Here is a 21,083-nt window from a genome sequence, read left to right as displayed (position 1 = left end):
AGCAATAAATAGCATGTATTCTAATATGGGTGTGCTCACGTCTGCACTGTCCTGTCCCTCTCCAGTCAGAGCAGCCAAGTGTGGGGGAGGAGGAGGTAGGTCAGCTAACATCTAATAATAACATGTACCATCAAACAGGCACTTGTCCACATAGTACAAGTCACTACTTAATAGTAACACTTGAGGACAGCTAATCCAGACACTTAGTTAAGGTCCCAAAGTATCCCTTAGTACATAAACTGACCTGGAAAATCATGACACCTTGACAACCAGGACACTATTGGTTAGCCCAAATTGTTCATAATATGTCACACACCACACACATATGCACACACACTACAATACTTACATGTTCACTCTTAGCTCACCGTTTGTAAGGCATTACTAGAATTTGGTGGCTGAACAAACTCTGCAGTGTTGCCAGGATAAGCTGGTGGGTTACCAACAGAATCTTCCACAGGGGATAACACTTCAATCTCACTGTATCGAGGTAACTTACTATTACTACGAGTATTAGCACTACCACCAGTAGGGAAAGGCAACTTTTCACCATTGCTCTTCTTCCGGTGCTGGACGGACTGCAGTTCAGTTGGCAGGTTTTCATCCAACAAGGAGTTAATAGCATTGTCTGGACTAGTAGTTGTTATGATGCTGTTCTCTCCTGAATATGGGGGTGGTGCGAATGTCTCTGATGGCGGAGGTGGAGAAAAGGAATTGTCACGAGCTTCATCCTCCTCACTACATAAGTGCAAATATTAAAACGTGTCAGTTAAAATAATATTATTAAAAGTATGTTCTGAAATACACTGGAACCTTTACAGCTGCCATTAATTGGGAATAATAGTGATTGTTCTATTGAAGTTCTACTAGAGCAACACTTGAACATGAACACTAGATGGAGTTAGGATAGCATCAGATGTCAGATGTTCCATTGTTAGATAATTGAATATGTGCATGTATCATTCCAGTATTGTAGTACAAAGGTGTACACTACACACACACACACACACACACACACACACACACACACACACACACACACACACACACACACACACACACACACACACACACACACACACACACACACACACACACACACACACACACACACACACACACACACACACACACACACACACACACACACACACACACACACAACATTCCTAGTACAAGCCAACATCACTATTATGCGTGGCCAATGTTTACAGATTCCATTCATTACCCTACCACACAGAGTACTATTTGACAACGACATACCGTGCAGTTTGTAGTTGTAAGGGCACAGAGGAGCGAGGGTGATCCACAAATCTCTCAGTCTCTCTCAGATTACTGGGCTCCGTCACTGCAGGTCGCTGGAATAGCTGATCGCGTCGAGGCTTTGGTGCAGTAGGTGGAGATGGTTTAGGTGCTGTGGGTGGTGCTGGTCTATGTACAGCAAGTCCCTGTTGTTTTGACATCACAGGCTTGGGCATAGTGGGTGGTTTGGATGTAGCAGTTAGCAATACAGCAGTAGTGTTGTCATGAAGTTGTTGCTGTTGGCTTGTAGAACTGGGCACTTCCATTCCAACCCCACTGCCTCTTGCCTCTGCTTTAGTGAAGGACTGTGTGTTGTTTTTTGTGTCTCCACTAGAGGGGGGTAATGTTGATGCAACACTAGTCTCTGCAGATGTGCCAGGTGGAGGTATCATGTCTTTGCTCCACTGCCAGCCAGTGGAGTGTGGTTCAATGTCTCTGTCTCTCTTTTCTTTTCCATTCGGCATCACTCTCTTTAACTTGTCTCTCAGTGACTTGCGTCCTTGTTTATCTTGGTGCTTCTTCTGATGTTTGACCTCCACCTCAGCTGGGACTGAGCGTACAAAAGATGCTTCAGAGCTGTTACTCATCTTGCTTTCCACCTTACGATTCTTGATGTAAGCTAGCAGTTTCTCCTTTTCTTCTTCCATACTAGTTTGCTGTGTGAGGTCAATATGGGATCCTCCAGGAGGAATGAACTCTTTGGGATTATCAGAACCATCTGTAACAGTAACCATGTTAGTAAAGGGATGGTTCATCTCTTGATCTTTTTGATGATCCTTCTTGCGACGGTCGATAGAATCTTTGTGAGCAAAATCTTGTGCGTTGTAATCAAACTCTGGGTGGATACGAGTCAAGCTGGCAATATCAAGTCCAGGGGGGAGCCTTGATTTGCCACGAGGAGCTTGTATACCAGACGCCACAGCCTCTAGTGAACTGGATGAGTCGGTATGCACAAGATCACTTGACTCTGGTTTAGGAGCCACAGGAGGTTTATGGGTAGGTAGAGGGGGGTGTTCTGAAGACTCCAGACGGTTCATATTAGGAGAAGGAGAGATTACTTTACTATTGAGCGGTTTGGGGGCCTTTGGAGGAGGTACTCTTTGAGCAATAGTCGGGAGAGGGGGTGGCTTCCATTCAGGCGGAGGCATAAAATGATGTGAAGGCTTATTTGGTGGTTGAGTGTTCACTGTAACATGAGGTACTTCAGTTAGAGTCTTTGTTACTGCAGTAGAGGGCACGTTAGTTGCAGCAGCAGCAGTAGCAGTCGATGTCTTCATCTCCCTATGTAAAACAATAGTTACAGCAGAGTAATTTACTGACCACTAAAATATACATACATTATATGACCTTATTTATAAGGTGACTGTATAATTATGATGGTTATTTAAATGAAATATTTATTGCAATACTTCTAATTCTACATTATTGAAACATGAAGAGCTCTGCAAAGCTCAACATACTTGCTTCCGAAACTTGTTAAGACTTACAGTTTTACTACATACTCAAGGATACTCACTTTGACTGCTGCTCCATTATCCAGGCCATCACCACGTTACGTGTGGCGGAGTTGTCTGCATTTGGGAGATGTTGTCTCCTAACTACCTGACTCTTACCAACATCAACACTTCTTTCTTGTGACTGGTCCTCTGGTGGACCAGCTGTTGCTGAGGTAATCCATGCCTGATTGTTTCCATCAGTGTGACGTCTCTTCTGATTGGCTGGATCGTTTGTCATGGCAGCATGTGGAGAACCAGGTGGTGCAACAAATTGTCCGTTGGGTATTTTAGGTGGGGGTGGGGGAGGAGGTGACAACACTTGATGTAACGATGGCGGTTTTGACATCTCTGGTGGCTTTAAGGTTTCAGGTGATCTTGACCGAGACTTTATCCGGGACAGTATTCCACCTGATGTGCTGACAGGTGCTTTATTGACTGCCTCTTTAGGTATCGGCTCTAATCTATCATACAGTGAATTACTGTTCCATACTGGCTCTGTTGCAGTCTGTTCATCAATGACGTTCAGTGTATCATCAATGTCCTCATCTGAGTATATGAGGTGTGACTGCTGTTGTGGGGGTAGTGATTGTAATTGACTGCCCAAGGGGTGGGCGTGGCTATTGGTTGGTGGGTGGGGTTGGTGATCATCTGGAATATCTTCATCAGCATCTGAATCAGATGAACTGCCTGACAACCTAAGAAAATAATCACACATACGTCAATAATAACCAGTGAGTCATCAATTAGAACTTAATAAGACCACCTCATTATAGTGACCATGTCAAGTAGGTTCCAAACATAGCTAAGGTGTACTTCATGACCTCATTAATAAGGCCTCAAATTTTGTGGCTAACAGTAAAAGGGACTGAAAACAGTTAAGTGCTACTGTGCTGTGTTCCTTATTATTTCCTCATTTTAACAGTATATTGTTAGTCAGTATGTAGCCTCCTTTCACTATTGTCATATTCTATTTTTTTTCTTCTGTTTTTAATTGCACATTTCCTTAAATAGTCAACAATGCATCTCTCAGCGGTAACTTGATGTTATAACAGTATATATTGTTGTTGTTTAAAAGTAACCCACTAAATACCACACTGGAAGCAGGACGTCATTCAGTAACATATCAAGATGGGATCAAGTTCCAATACAGTAACCATTAGTAGTACATTCCACTGTCTGCAGTGTAACATGTCGCATACACCCGTACAGTGTCAAACGTGTGCAACAATTGTACTAACAATGACGAGCCGCTTAAGGGCTCTGCATATAAATATTTTGAAAACCATGGGAGCATCCTAATTATAAATGGGACCATGTCAAGGTGTCCACATTTCAGAGTGTTAAAAATGTATTAATACTTACAGAGGGGCTTCTAACAGTGAGTACCTGCAAATTGTACTGAAGTGCTAGACATTGACTTCCTGTAACCAGAACAGCAACCAAGTGTTGGGCTTGTAAACTACCACATCATGCAGCAGTGATTGGGGCAGCCACAATATGTATTCAAAGGAACAAATATGTTTCTTAGCAAAAACGATATTGAGGCATCCATATTAGGGGCTGACGAGTAGCATACAGATCAACTACTACATCTAAGGCTGTACTGACACTATTACACACAACAGACTAACACAACAGACTAACACAACAGATTTATCACACAATACTACACTTGTATACACCTCTGAAATTTGATCACTCCCAGCATGCCCATATATGTAACACTCAGTACATGCCTCAACATGGATGATGCCCTTTAACATTACTACAATATGGAACCAGTCTGTTAAGGACACTGAACCAGTCTGTTAAGGACACTGAACCAGTCTATCAAGGACACTGAACCAGTCTATCAAGGACACTTTTGAACTAAAAACTTTTGATCCATTTTTATATAGACCAAGGACCAAAGTCCTTGTTCTAAAGCATAGTTAACTAACTTGACTTGAAGATTTACATAAGTATGTGCAATGAGTTCCTATATACAACAACCTCAGCCAAAGTAGCAGTCCTTACATTAAAAGTATTTGTACTGTTTCTCTGTAAACAATAAAATTAATTACCCATGAAATTTTAACAAAATTTAAAAATATATATTTCAAGCTGGGCTTTTCCATGAAGATTTCTTCATCAAAAACAGCCCACCACATCCTGATAGCTTCTCAGAACCATCAACATAAAAAATGAGATACTTTGGTGCTACTTCCTGAGAGCCACCCATGTATTGCACATTTCAAAATACAAGTAGAAATGTTGACTGGTTGTTGTTAGAGATTTTCAAGTCATTCATTGAGGTGGTATCCCTACACCAATATTTAGTGTTCCAGGATTATAATTACGTTAATATTTCACTAAATAACAGATAAACTTGTACACCACCATACTGTTACAATGCGTAACTTAGTACGGACATCTCGGGACCAACCAAAAGTGTTCTCATTATCAAGGTGTCCTGATTTTGCAGGTCTACTTTGGAATCTTAACTACTGTGAGTGTCTGGACTATGTAGGTGATCTCAAGTGTTCTAGTACAAACAAAGTACTTCATATCTCTCAAAGCTGCAGTATAATATTACAAAGAAACTACTCAAGTCTTCACAGCTGCTCTATTACTCAAGTACACAAAACTCAATCCTATCTCACACATTCCTTGAATAGTCCTATCACACATAATCAAATTATATTCACTGTCACTAAGTATTAAACTCCACACATTGTAAACACTAATATTTTTTCCTCTTCATAATCCATTCTTAACAGTTGGCCTGCATAGCTGTCAATTTGAGGTCAAGACTGTTTTTGTTACAAACTACCACATGGTTTATATAATGGACCCAAGGAATTTAGTCCAAAGTTTTGCCGTTACTTTTATTACATGTTAGTTTTATCTAGCAAGGCAACAAGTTGGAGAATCGTTCATGAAGAGGTTTAGCTGTATCCCACGTTAGCCTCCAATATAGTTTTCAACTTACTCATCGTCAGTGTCGTAATCACGTTTGTGTCTGGGACCGTCTTTGTCCTCATCTTCTTCTCGTCCAGAAGAAAAAATATCCTCTTCAGCTACTTCAACCACAGAACTAGTACAGGAACGCATAACATCATTAGACCTCACTTGGTTGAAAATATACATAATTATATAATATAAACCATTTTAAACAATTACACAGCTCCAAAATTTTTAAAAACAATTCATTATAACTGTAAGAAGACACGGAAGCATCCAAATGTCATCACCCAAATGTCATCACTTTGTTTCATTTTAATTTTATTGTCTATATATGCATAATAACAATACCATAGTTGTCACTTTAAGGTGTAGCAATGTAAACTTCCTGAGTTAGTAGCATCACCAACCACAATTATAAATTACAGAACTAGATTTTATCTATCTGGTGAAGCCTTTTTAACTAAAAAGGGTGAAATTTATTAAATTGATCTACAGAGAAGTTCAGGATTCTACTCACAAAGTGTTTATTGGACAGTTATCTGCAACTACAACACTTAAAAGATGTCCCCATACTCTACAGCTGGTTTCCTTTGATTAAGGTTCAAACAACTAGTTGTTGGTACGTTGTTCCACATTACATATTCTCCTTCAAGTTATGTAGCTGTGTTAAAATGTCAGATACACTAAATTGTTGTTTTGTAGTATATTTTAAGTTCAGGATGTACACTACATGAGCATGATATTAATTACTATCAAAACATCCCAATGAGTGTGTTAACACTAAACTAACTTCCCTCTTGTAATGGTGACTTGAAATTACATTGAAATTACATCAGCACTGGATGTGTGTGTGTGCGTGTGTACGCACACGCGCGCGTGCACATGAGCTCATACGTTATCAGTCAAGTGCAAGGCTGGTCTGGTAATCCAAAAGGTCTCTGATGTCAATGCCAAGATGGTACAGTGGTTTAGAATATCCACCCTACTAGCAAGGGTACTACCCATACCAACCACAGGTGGACTACTGAGTAGGTGTGGCCATGTATACAGTAGCCATAAACTTGTTTGTTCTGTGTGCACACACGTACACACACATGTACACACACATGTACACACACATGTACACACACACACACGTACACACATACCTCAGTGGCCGATAGCCCAATTGATCCTCAATGTCTTCTGGTCCAGTATGAGGTAAGGATCCAGTCACTGCATCATGAGGGGATGAATTGTGTGGATTTTCATCTATAACTTTTTCATCTTTCACCAGACTAGTCTTTGGCTCCTTTGGAGTAAACTGGAATATGTTCTCATATTTGGGGAAAAGAGGTTCTTCGTCAAAATTGTCACCATCATCGTCATCTTGCTGACCTTTCTTCTTTTTGCCTGATTTGGTGGGATTCTGTCGAGGTGGCACTGGTGGAAGAAGGGATTGGGGGAAGTCCCTTGTCATGTCACCAGGTGCTCCTTGCCTGTACAGGCAGAGTATTGGTAAACAGAATCATTAACAGTGAAACAAACACACTTAATTACCCATTACATCATACTATATACAATATTCATGGAGCTTACAATCGTGAGTCACTGATTCCCTGGTTACCCAATAGTCCACCATGAGTCCCCATGTCTCTAGAATTCTTCCTAATATATCGACCGCTTGATGTTCTTACAAATCGTGCCGAGCGAGATTTGGGCACGGCATTATCCATTTTGTCGCCCGTACTGCACAATGAAGTATGATACATTGTGGAATGTAGTATACTGCTTACGTGTAAAAGGCTATGTTGTCTACACAACACTTCCAGATGTACTTGGAAGCTTTGGACGATCCAACTTCAAAGGCAAAACTAGCCACTTGTGAGTCAGTGAGCTGTAATACACAGAAAGACATGACATTAACATCAACATCTACTACACAGACTGCCAGACATACACACACAATATACCCAAATATGGTATTGTAACAGTTCACACACTAGTGACATCATGTGATGTCACAACAAAAGTTATCAGAATATTGAGTTCATGTGATGACATCAGACTAGTAGTGGAGGATTATGGTGGAGAATTGTGGTTCTGTATCATCAACCTGTATGTGACTTGCTGTTATAGTAAAATGTGATCAGCAGGTCAAGGAAACAGTGTGCATGTTGTCAGTGTGTTAGTATATACTTAGACAAATTTGTTTTGATGTCTGAAATTATTAGCTAAATCCACACAGAAATCTGTGCAGGGTACTAAATAGTTAGTACCCCAGGGTGCAGTCTGCAATTGTTTACTACATTCATCTAACATAAATCGGTAAAGCCAAACCAAAATCCACTTACTGTCAGCTTACTTTCAGGAAAAGTCATGCATTATTAGTGTTTTTCAATATCATGGTGTGGTGCTGCAATAAATTCAAAGAGCAACACTTGATGTCAGCATCCACAGTTTGCCACTTGTAAGCTTACTTTCTGGACAAGACCAACATCATTGGAATTTATCTAGTTACAGTATAACTACTTGATACACCAATGTCACAGTGTGGTGATAAAGGCTGGTTTCCATATAACCACAAGTACACTGCCTGCGTTATTGCCTAGAGTGTCTATGGTAACCTGCAACTTGCTGCAGTTTCCTGCGACCATAACTGAGATGGATTAACAGTGCACTATACATCTGCATTTTTCTGTATTTTATAATTTTAGCGAGCCTTGGAAATAACCCTGGAAGCAAAGGTACGCCTTAATTTGTTACAACAAGGTACATTACAAAAACATCACAAGCAAACGCCAGCAATGTTCAACACAATAAACCAAGTATGATACCTACAGGTATACCACACTGCGTAGAGTGTCACTAAACACTTGCTTTCATTCAAAATTGTCCTGTCTGTGATGCCGGAAGGTTGAACCTCTCCCAACTTTTATGGTGGGTGGGCCTAAAAAAATAGACTCTTGTACCTTACAACTCTTTAACTGTCAAAAACTTCTTTCATTGCCACAACAAACTCTTCTACTAGTACCTATACTATTAATATTAACTACAGAGAAGCAGTAATGATGAATAAGTACTTATGGTCTGACAACAACTTATATCTACAGCCTTTAGATCACCTGACCTATAAGTAGGTATGAGACGTGTACTAAAGCTCAGCGGTATTGAAATTTGAACACATGGTATTAGTAACAGGAAAATATCACGGTACATCGGTATATAGTTAGCTTGTTACTGTAACTATTGTGTCATTTCTTGGGGCTATGAAGTGGTATCATCCCAAAAACCAAAAACTAATAGTTCAGTACAAGCATGTGTTGTAATGTGACTACCTCAAGTGTTTGTTCAGGGCGTGTCTGCTAAACCATCAACAAATTGGATAATTAAACACCAAAGGCTGGGTTAAAAGCAACTATACCAGTATTCATCAATATACTGGTATTTTAATATACCAGTTATCAAACGTTGTCACAGTATGATAATCGGTTATGATAATTTATCACGATAAATGGTATTACTGATATATCACAGAGCACTAGTGTGTACCTTAACATGCACCCACTAAATTGTATGGAAGTGTTTGGTAAGTGTCTCATTACTAATGGAAAACAATTTAAAGTGCTAATCTTTTCCTTCTACTGAAATTTAGATAAACAAAATCTCATGATATCAAAAACTGAACTATTTGTGGAGATTGGGTAAACCACTTGTATGGTTTCATCTAACTTCCTGGGTTCATGTTCTGAGACGTGCATGTATAGTCCATCAACAAGTCTAGTAAGTGGGTGATACAGTCTTCTTTGCAGCACACACAAGTGTCCAGAAGTCTCAGGGATTTGTGTAGCTGAAACTACCACCAAAATAGGGCAAGTAAATTAAACAGGATTTAATGTGGAATCCATTGAAAAGGACATTCTGAAACAAGTAATAATCAGGGAACTTGCCAATGATCTGATTTATACTCCTTAACAGAGTAGTCAGGACACTTGTCCATGGTCCCTTTAGTAAAAGTGTATACACATCTAGACACCTCACTAATAAGGACATCTTAGAGGTGTTTACAGTTTTGGACTTGTCAAATATTTTCTCATCACAGTAATCCAAGGACTGCAGCTGAATTCTATGATCAAAAATTCTATCTAATCTCAACTTAAATTTCTTACTGTGTAAATTTTGTCTGTTTGAATGTAAAAGTTATAAAGCTACTGGTTGTTAAGGAAAGCTCTCCAATCCAGTAAACTCTAGATGGGCTTGTTTATTCTTCTAGAAAGATTTTTCTAATATTTATCTTTCTGATGATAACAAATCAAGTGTCCCATAACTCATCCTTCTGGAAAATATATTTTAATAGTGTGTACACAATCGGATGTGAGAGTCAAACTTGTTTTTAATATGGTCAACATGTGATGCAGCCAATCAGTTTCTCAGTACTGTACTAGTTATGATTGATCACTTGTGTTGGGTCAGTGTGCACAGTCAATTGGAACTGTAGTGTTTAGTAAATGAAATGAATTGTGATCACCAATTTGTTTTCGATGCTGAATAGGAGTTTAAAAAACATTAGGAGAAGTTAATTTTTGCACTCTAAACCAACCAACAATATTTTGGCAATAACTGTACACAAGTAAATGAGTAGCAGCAAAATGAAACTTAAAGCCTTCACAGAGCTTAACATGTACAGTGGAACCTGTTGATCAGGGCATCTTGATAATCAGGACATCTTGATAATCAAGGTGTCCTTAATAAACAACCATCATTGCATATCTCTCTACAGTGCCTTTCTGTAGGGGACAAAAAATTAAGGCCTATTTTTACTGCAGTAAAAGGCTGTCATTTTCCAGAGGTGAAAAAAATGTATGGTATTGTGATTATAATCTTTGTTCGTATCAGGGAGCGTGCCAGAACTGGCAAAATTGTTGTCTTACCATCACAATTTTTCAAGTCTTGTACAATTTGCAATCATCTACAAACCATTTGTCAATCATAGGCTATTCAAATATTTTATGACTGACAAATTAGTGCATTACAACTCCGTGAGGTACTCATTAAATTAAACTGTTTCCAGGTAGTTACAAGATGGGAAACAATAATAGATTTGGTGGACAGTAGAATAATACAATAATGTATGCACGTAGCATGCTGGAAGCTATGGTTAAAGATATTTCATGATGGCTTACTTCTTCACATACTAAAATTATGCTTGTCATGATTCGCACATATAACCTATAACCAAATATGGAATGCAGCATATACACTGATACTTAACACATCCTGATGTCACATTTGTATGGATAACGTAGTACTTAATTCTTAGGTAAGCCATGGATTGTGTCTGAAAGAATTAGTGAGGGCTCTGGGACACTTCACTGATGTTTAATGACCTGTGATCTCCTTTGGAATGGAAGAGGTTCAGCCATTGTTAGTAGTAGACATTAGGTTCTTCACTTGTCACTTACAGCGTGTTTACATGGAACAAATAATTCGAACCTACCTGGTCTGCATCGAATCAGATCGATCACCTTGTTAGTGTAAACGCACACCAAACCGCACCATGCAAATTCGAATTGGGCTACCAACCAGATGTGGTCCACTTCGATCCAAACCGGTCCACATTTCCATATAAACAGAAACTGAGTAACGTCGAATTAAATTTTGATCATGTGAGCACTAATTGCATTGGTGGACAAACGCGCGCTAAAAGGCATGGCAGTGAACTGGTCGGATAAAGAAGTGTTTCAGTTAATCAGCTGTTGGAGTGAAGAGGGAATTCAAGAACAGCTTGAAGGGTGCAAACGAAACAAGCATATTTACGAGAGACTGTCAACACTTTTGAAAGAGTACAACATCAACAAGACAGGAGAGCAATGTCGAACAAAGGTAAAAAGATCAAGGATAATAACAAAGGAACTGGTAATGGGAGGATTGAATGGAAGTATTTCAACAAATTAGATGAAATTTTGGCAGTAAGACCGGCCACACACCCTCCTGTTTTGCTAGAAACACTGAAACCCATAGAATCCGACAGTGATGTAACAGATGTAGAGGGACAAGATGACATTGACAGCAGTGCAGTGGAACTGCAAGGTCAGTCTGATGTCATAGAAGATGATGGTTCCGGAATGCAAGTGGAAGCAGCAGTACTGCTTCTGTGAGTAGCACACCACCCACACATCATAGTAGTGGCTCCGTGGATGACACAGAAGATATTGCAAAAAAGGACAGGGCAAATATAAAAGGAAAGAAGAGGAAAAGAAGCAAGGGTGAAGTGTTAGAAGATGTTATGACGAAAGTAATGACAGATGGGTTGAGAGACAGTGACAAAATGTCTACTGAGCTTGAGGAGAAAAGGATGAAGTTTGAAGAGCAGCAGAAAAGGGAAGAACGTGAATTCAAGCTACGCATGATACAAATGTTACAAGGTGGAATGGGAGGAAATAACTTTTATCCCGCATCATATGGTCACGGTATGTCACCTTCAACACCATCAGCTGGAATGTACTATGGTCCACCTGGTCCCACACATGATTATCGACTTGTGTGAACCACTTTACAAACTCACAGTGATTTGTGTGTGTATACATGGCATAGCATTAATTATTGTATACCATTGAAAGATGATGTAATTAAAAGTTAATGGTTTTCAAAGTAATTAACTAGTAAATCTCTCACTGTACCACCATCTGGGGTAGTAGTTGACACTGTAGCAACATCGGGTTGTGCCAAATCCAAGTCTTCCATCCATTCATCATTAAAGACATCACCATGAACTTCACAAATGTTATGGAGTATGCAACAAGCCAGGATGATGTTTGGTACATTTCCTACAAACATATCAATCTTCTTACTTAGCCTTCTCCATCTAGCCTTCAACCTTCCAAAAGCCATCAACTACAACTCGTCCTCTTGAAATTCGATAATTATAATTCTTTTGCTGCTGTGACAATGGCGAATTGTGCGCAAATGGTTTTATTAGCCAGGACAATAAGGGGTACGCAGAATCTCCTATTAGATATACTGGAATAGTTCCTCCACTAACATGCAACACATCACCTTGAAGCAATTCGCCATTATTTACTTTGCTATATAGTGTAGAGTTAGAAAACACACACGCATCATGGACACTTCCTGGCCATCCAATACAGAGATCTCTAAACAGTCCATTATGGTCAACAACGGCTTGTGTGATGATCGAATACCAACCTTTACGGTTGTAGTAGTCTGTGTGATTCATGGCAGGAGGTGTTATTGGTATGTGTGTTCCATCAACAGAACCTGCACACTGAGGAATGTCCCATCTACATTGAAAACCTTCTACTACAGTTTTCAAACTCTCACCAGTTGGAAAGCTGATGTACACTGACTGCAAGTTTTGTGCGATAGCCCTACAAGTTTCATGCACAATGACACACACTGTGCATCGAGCTAAACCAAACAGATGAGATACCATGCGGTATTCTGATGGTGTAGCTAGTATCCACAATGAAATTGCTACACGTCTTTCAACAGACACTGGCCTCCTCATGTTTGTATTCTGCTTCTCAATTAGTGGCTGTAACCTGTGGCATAGGTAATTAAACGTCTGCTTACTTACACGAAAATTATCTCTCCAGTCACGAGGACCAAAGCTATTCAGCACCACATCGTCCCACCACGTTGATGATCTCACAAACATCGATACACTCCTGCTACGCCGCCCAAAGAGGAAGAAAACAGCGGTTTGAATCAACATGGTAAAAAACAGAAACGTAGCTTTTGTACACCGCCGCCTTATTTGCAATGTCCTGTTGCTATTGATAAAGTTTCTACTTGTCAAAAACTCACAGCACAGCTGTTGCATATGCGATGGCATGTCTATTCAGTTTTCCTGCCACTCAAACTGAAAATCAAAAAGGAATAATTGTGGGTTTCGCTATAACTCGATTTACTTCATTGTGAAGTGGTTTGTGTAAACGGTGAATTTTGATTCGAAGCGTATCAAATCGTATCGAATTTCTAGATTCGAAGTGCAGTATAAACACAGCATTATATATTAAGATTATAACAATGGAGTCAGCTTTGGAGACACTCATCATAGTAGCACAAGCTACTAGCAGTCCGCCCGTCTCCATAGTAACACATCACACTCCAATGAAACACAGGTCAGTACATGACAATTTATACTACCCCTTGACACAATTGATTGTGGGTTACAATTTTATTTGGTAACTTACTTCTCTTGAACCGCCTCGGACAAATACAATAAAGCGTTTACGTCGATAAGACACCTTAACAATTTTAGACCTGTAAAAGGACAAAATATAATTGTTACCTTAACAACGACCACTTACCAGACATAGTAACTGACTCTGGTTGAATCCCTAAACACTGAGAGACCAGGAGGGCCCATACCAAGGTAATACTTCACATGTTCCTCTCCCTATGATGAGTAACACATACAACATTTGGACTGAACTGACTAGTATACACCAAACAAACTCTATGAATTAATAAAACACCAATAACGTGCAAGTTTTGGTCTCAACTTGACTTTGCTATTATATAATTTACTCTTGTTTAAATGCTAAATACTAAATACTAATATGAAAGCACTTCATGAAGTGCAGATACTATCCTGTTATTAGCAGTGTAGCTCATACTTTGTGCCTCATACAATTTGTGCATAATAATCAGAGGTACTTCCATGTCAAATTTATGAAGACATGCTGACATTACACAGTAGATGGGTTCATTCCATAGACTACACCAGGGCTGAATTTTACTATCCAGATATCCTGAACAAAATCTTTCCAGATATTGTAAGGATGTAATACCATCACTTGCTGGAAAACTAATTATAGATTTCGTCATAAACATCTAAACATTCTCACAATCTACACCACATCTTTGATTACATACAAATCAAGTCTCAACAAGAACAACACGTGCATGGTTTCAACATTTACATTAAAATAGAATTTCAACTATGACTGAGTGTGGTTTTAGATTTCCAGTCTAGATCATGACTTTGTTTCATCTACCAGGTAATGACTGACAACTACACCTTATTCCACAGCTAACATTACAATGATTTAACAACCTGGACATACAGTGTTTGAATACTACAAGCAGTAAAGGACCATAACTTCAAACCAAGCACTGCCAGTTCAATTTGCCTGAATTTGGTGTAATACTATAGCTGGTAATAGAGCGGCTGTACAGTTATATGGGGTAGTGTATATAGATCACCTGATATCTCGTATGAACACACCAACTTGTTTAATTGTCACAAGTCGTATTTCAAGGTGCAAAAAACCCCATTATTTTTAAGTGTGCACATTTCAATAAACATTACCAAATCCAAGGTGCATCCACAATACAGAGGTACACAAATTAGCTGAGAACCGCAAATTTGGGATGATGATAATTTGAGATTGTCTTGAGATAGGAATTTGTATTGTCAGGACATTTGCAAATGGAATCTGAGCTCAATCTTGATAAAATGAAGTACCTAATATGTCAAAGGGAAACTGTGAGAGTACAACAAGATGTCCTGAAGGAGCCAGCTCTAAGGAGGACTCTTCACTGGATGCAGCGAGGAAGCTAGCTCCCACCTCTTCCCCCAACACCAGGCCGATCAACACCCCATACACTGACCTCCTCCAACTTTCCAAGTAGACTAAATGGGGAAATGCATCTTGTTGAAAACTGACCATAAATTATTAGTACCAATCTTAGGAAGGAAGCACGCTGCCCCCATGTGTCCTTAAGATCGATTCAGACTTCGAACAATAAGGTTTCTATATACAATCCACCATGTAATAGGGAAACCCTGTACAGAATGCTGCCATAATATTATGTCCAAATGTATTGGCAGTAAACAAACAGTTGTGCAGCTATGGGTAGGGCCATTTTATTTGCAATTAGTAGGCTGATGCACAAGGACAAAAAGCACACCAGTTTAAAATTGGTTTGTCACTGTTAGCATATTATATTTACACAACAATAAAACTAATCTTGTACAAATTGTTCCATAATTTTGCTCTGCTCTGTCAATTTCTTTCAAACATACTCTCTATTTATAAGTGAATCATTTAAAATATTAATTAAAATACTTTTATTGATTGTGTTACAAAGATCGATTGCATATCACTGTTGGAAACTAGCATTGTTGTTTGAAAAGGATAGCTCCAACACACTTATTAATTAGATGGTCTTGTTTATCATTGAGAGGTGAGCATTTAACGTTTCCAGGGATTTTGTCAACACTACAAATTTTAGTTTAATAAATAACAGGAATGTGTGATTTTCATAAAACTAGCACACTGACACAAGTCACACAAGAGAAGAAACATGGCCGTCACCAAATTCCGATGTTGAATACGAGTTTAATGCTCAGTCTGGCAGTCTGGAGTGTCCATTGTCCAAAGAAACAGAACAAGAACACCACCAACCCCGCTGATGACCAGCCTATATGGGGGACAGCACAACAGTTCTACATTCAGCCAGCACTCCAAGATCATGTGCGGTAGAAATCTACTGTGGAGAAGTACCACAATATCTCCAAATGGCATATTGGATGCTTCATGGCATTAATTGAAATTCCACAATTACTTGACACACTCGGTATGTGTATCACACACCTACACATCAGCTACCTGTTGTGCAGACTTTCTTGCTCCTCAGCCACTTTCCTAAATCACAAATTGTCAAGGAATCAAGCCACCAGGTTTGTATTTGCTAAGAGTTTCAATGTGGCAAAAACAAAACAGTTCATTATTTGACAAAGAGGTAACTGCGTGCAGCAATGAAAACAGCGCAGCAGGAAAATTACCGTGTGGTTAGAATGGTTCCGTATTGCTAGGGCAGATCTCGATACACACACCAAAATTGGCTGAACCAGAACCAAGCTGTAATAACTGATGTTAAGTTGTCATTGTCATAGTATCATATATCATTTATAATTCCCCAGAATATCCCATCATGTTTTGTCACAAGCTTACACTAGCTAGCCCACAACAATCAGTTGACACACACCACAAACAACACACAATTTACTACAAACTCTCTCAACTAAGGCCTCTGTATACATGGAAAGACTTTGGTCCAGTAGACTTATCCAATAAATTTTTACAACTGTCCAGGTGTCTGCATTTCAGAGTGTGCAATTTGAGCATCACCCACTGATTACAGCTAGGAATGATATCATTGGCGAAGTCCCAGGGTTATCCCTACTGTTGTTGTTCATTACATACAAAGTGAGACAACAGACATGATGCCTGACAAGTAATGTCTAATACAATTAGAAAGATGGCATAAAACTACCACTTGAAATTATAATCTCTTGTATTTTTGGTGACTTCCATCATACAAGAACAGGTAATGACTAGCTACTTTACATACAAGACACTATGAGACTATACTGTATGTTATGTGCACACAGAGCAAAGCCTTCGATTGTTGTGAAACATAGCACACAGCTGTGCCGACCCAGTGGAACACTTGAGTCACCTGTGCACTACTCAGATGCTACTACACACTGCTGGTAAATAATCCTGAAGGAAGTACCCCACTGGAGGGCTGTACCATGTCCATGGTCAATTCTGACTTTGGACCTTTGTCAGGCAAATATCATGTATGGCCAACCAAATTGTCAGATCAAAATATAAGAAGGTAGCAACTACAAAGTTGTAATATGTCTCAAGTGAAATAAGTAGCAAACAATAATTATGTCATTATAGGATGAGCTGAATGTACCTATCAATGTAGTGAATCAAGTAATGCTTTTGATTGTCTGACATTTTCACTGATAATTGGAAAAATAATTATAACACACACACACACACACCATTCTATATAAAATGTAACACGTTAACTATGGCTTACATGAACTTCAAACAACTGTATCCCATATCTGTCCAGCCACTTGACCTTCTGCAGAAATTGTATCTCAGCATCTTCAGGAGATGTACCACTACACAATATAATACACATGGTAACACTTTTTAAATTCAATTGTTTCTCGTCCTATTGGGATACCTTTGAAATAACCCCTTGCATTTATATAGGTTCTTTTTTTCTCTCTCTCCCTCTCTAGCATACCAAAGCTATTGTTTGACATGGCCACCATAATGAGGTGGTTTTATTAAAGCTAGTTACCATATAGCAGCTGCAAACTGCCACAGTGTCATTGCCTCCCAGGTCTTGATGGGGACATAAAAAATGATATGAAAACATAACTTGCTGCTATAGCAACAACTGTGTTAAAGTCATTACAATAAGGAGAATTTTAACCTTCCTGACAATGCAGACAGGACAATTTGGTAATGGAAAAAAAAAAAAACTTCAGCAAAAAGCCAGCAACACAAATATACCAAGCTACATGTATACCACACTTCTTGTCAAGTTGTATTAGAACAAATGAAGGTGTAACCTACATTAATTACAAATGTAAAGTCAGTTACAGTGTGCTAGCTACAAGAGAAAGCCTCTCAGGACACACTACCTGTATGGCTGCATAAAGTTTCTTGGGAAGTAATTTGAGCTAGTGGAAACCACATATGTGAATTATACAACACAGCTAGATGGTGTGAGCTCACACACCACATCTAGTAGTACAGGAACTCGGCAGGACGGGTTACTATTAATACGTGTCACTACATCAGCAACATAGAATCATATAAGGTAAAAAATATAGTTCATTTAGCAGACAAGGAAAAGTTCAAAGGTGCCAATGAGAACATGGTGCCTTTTACAGCAACAGTGATGTTTAAAGTGTTTATACTGACTTGTGTAATAGCTGGATTAACAGTGACAATATGCAATTGTTTTGGCAAGGTCTTTCTAGTTGTTGATTGTAATTGTGCAATATTTATAAATAGTCGAGTGACTGAACAGCCGCTCACTCTACAACTAAGACATGATTTATAGGCACTTTTTGATCAACTAGTCGCTAAATATTGAAATAATTAAAGCAGTTGAGAGAATTGTACACTAAGTGATTATGTATGGTTTTACTGAATTCAACCAAAAATATTTGTCACCATTTACAGTATGTTTTGAACAAACAAACAAACAAACACATCATAGATCAAAATAAACTTTCCATTTGTCACAGTAAATCTTAGACACTTCAATAAATTCTTTGTTCACACTATAAAAAGTCAGTAGGAAAAGGAAGATGAGGAGGCCATGATATTGTGGCCATGTGTGGAAGACTGTAAACAACATTGACTCAATTCTATGGATTCAGTCCTTTCACTTTCAATTTGACAAACTGGATGTCAAGTTTGTGACTATTTTTGTCTTTCTCTTCATGCACACAAGATGGACTAATGGTATTATATGGTCTCACCTCTTTATGGTGACCACGACCTAGACATGGTCACTATAATGAGGTCACCACTAAGTATGTTTCAGTCTTTTAAATATATATTTGAGAGTGACACATGACATATGCAGGGAAAATCCCTTACTCTACCAGGAATAAATTACAATGGCTCCTTAATTATAAGCTTGAGTGACTGTCTAGTACTCTAATCAAAACAGATTACACACAGAGCTAACTAACAGACTGTATGCTGATGGTGTTTCCCACAATGGTACAATTCCATTAAACAGGTAGATTAATCCCTTTCCTTGAAATAAAGAACAGTCAAATGTTATTACAGTGACTGCCTCAGTTGCCTGAGAGATAAGCCAACACCATACCACAAACTGCATAACTGGTTGGGAAATGTATTTTATTGTGAAGGCATCAAGTTATCAGGTACTGTGAATTGTCCACAAAACATCCAGCATTACTAATTACAGATGCCCTTTCCACTGTAATGAAGTGTACCATAACATAATGGAGATCAATTTACACGTTGTATGCTTTTGTGGGAACATTTTCTCTTTGAAAGAGAAAAACCACATCACTTTCACTTGTATCACAACAGATGAGACACTGCTAGTATTACTATACACAGTACATTATGGAATGTACTAATGATGTCACATTCTATCACAACTCTTAAAATTAATTTATTGAGATGTAGTTCATAGCTGTGGGAGACAATAGTGAAACTGACAACTGAAATAGTGAGCAAGTTTCAAATAACTATTGCAATTGATATAGTCAGTGTTTTTACAACTACTAGATCTCTTGCTGCAAAACAGCTACACACGCACTATGTAACCGAGTCCATACAAGCAATGTACCATAAACACTAAACCCACTGCTTGGTTTCCTTGGGGAAATGAATGGCCTTCCACAAAAATCTTTGATACTGCAGAACCGTTGACAACACATTCATGCAGAAAAGAATTGCTTTGTTTGAGTCTTATAAGTGTCATGGGGAATTTGGCAGTTGAAGACAACTTGCTGTATGTGCATATAAGCAGATAGCCACACCAAGTTAGTCCATTTAGAACAGTTGAAAGTCTTCACATGACACAACTCATGACTTGGCTTCCTTCATAACAACTGGTCACCATTATGCCAGCTGTTGTTACACAATTCCAGTGCTGTTTGAAGTACACAATTCACCACAGCCAACTTCATAATCATCATATGTGTCATTTGTCTACAAAAAATGTAGCCACCTTTTTTAAAAGGTCTGGCTGTTCCATAGACAGACAGAATAGACAAGGTATATTGTTTTAGAGAGTTAGAGGCTTGTTTGTACTTCCATGAAGTATTCATTGACAACACAAAGCATTTTATCTGTTTCTTTTGAATGAAAGAAATTTTCATTGATTATACAAACCATAAAACAGTGAATCCCTTCTCAATAATAAGGTGGCACTATTGTGAATTGTGTAGTTTGCTATAAAAAAATTTACAACTAAATTGTATTGCCACTGAAGTGTATTACTCATGTAGTGTTTCACTCATTAGTGTTTTATGCATAAAAGTAATATGGGCTACCAAGCTATAATTTGTGCATGTCATAATTTCCTTATACAGTGAGTCAGTCAGTACCTCTGAGGTAAGTGTGCAGTACAGTAAACTTCATCCCTACACAATCACGATGATCATATAGTAATGAAGCCATGAAGTACATAGCAAACCACACAGTAAAGCTGCTACAAATAGTCTCACTTCACTAAACAACAAAGTAGCTATAAATATTGCAACAGATTTTAGGAGACATTTATAATTGGTTTAATTGATTGAAGTATTCTACTTAGAAAGTGATATCACCTCAGACATATCTAGTCTCGTGCCCAGCCAGGCTCGCGCTAATGCACAAACACCGTCTGGTGACAATGCTCGAGTTTCTTGGGCCCGGAAGTGCGATCCAGCCAAAATATTGGCTGGCCAATCAGAATCGAGGAGTTGCATAATCGGTTTAAAACAGTGAAAAACCATTCGAAAATGGCTAGGAATAAAGT

At 38.7% G+C, this 21,083-nt stretch overlaps 1 protein-coding gene across 2 annotated transcripts in view; it reads right to left on the bottom strand.

Moving 5' to 3' along the window:
* LOC136248775 (uncharacterized) overlaps window positions 1-21,083 on the bottom strand; it is a 38,285-nt gene that overhangs the window by 1,904 nt on the left and 15,298 nt on the right. For both annotated transcript variants that reach the window (XM_066040577.1, XM_066040575.1), the window contains exons 9-19: window positions 17,592-17,679; window positions 14,057-14,145; window positions 13,940-14,009; window positions 7,520-7,620; window positions 7,323-7,472; window positions 6,893-7,222; window positions 5,770-5,874; window positions 2,819-3,493; window positions 1,264-2,583; window positions 369-738; window positions 40-111 (exon numbers count right to left, since the gene is read on the bottom strand). In XM_066040577.1, the coding sequence (XP_065896649.1) occupies window positions 40-111; window positions 369-738; window positions 1,264-2,583; window positions 2,819-3,493; window positions 5,770-5,874; window positions 6,893-7,222; window positions 7,323-7,472; window positions 7,520-7,620; window positions 13,940-14,009; window positions 14,057-14,145; window positions 17,592-17,679 (3,370 nt within the window). The remainder of the gene's footprint in view (window positions 1-39; window positions 112-368; window positions 739-1,263; window positions 2,584-2,818; window positions 3,494-5,769; window positions 5,875-6,892; window positions 7,223-7,322; window positions 7,473-7,519; window positions 7,621-13,939; window positions 14,010-14,056; window positions 14,146-17,591; window positions 17,680-21,083) is intronic.

The sequence above is a fragment of the Dysidea avara genome, chromosome 3, assembly GCF_963678975.1.
Source record: "Dysidea avara chromosome 3, odDysAvar1.4, whole genome shotgun sequence".
Taxonomy (NCBI): Eukaryota; Metazoa; Porifera; class Demospongiae; order Dictyoceratida; family Dysideidae; genus Dysidea; species Dysidea avara.
Note: the sequence above shows the minus strand (reverse complement) of the source record. Positions and strands in the feature narration are given on the sequence as shown.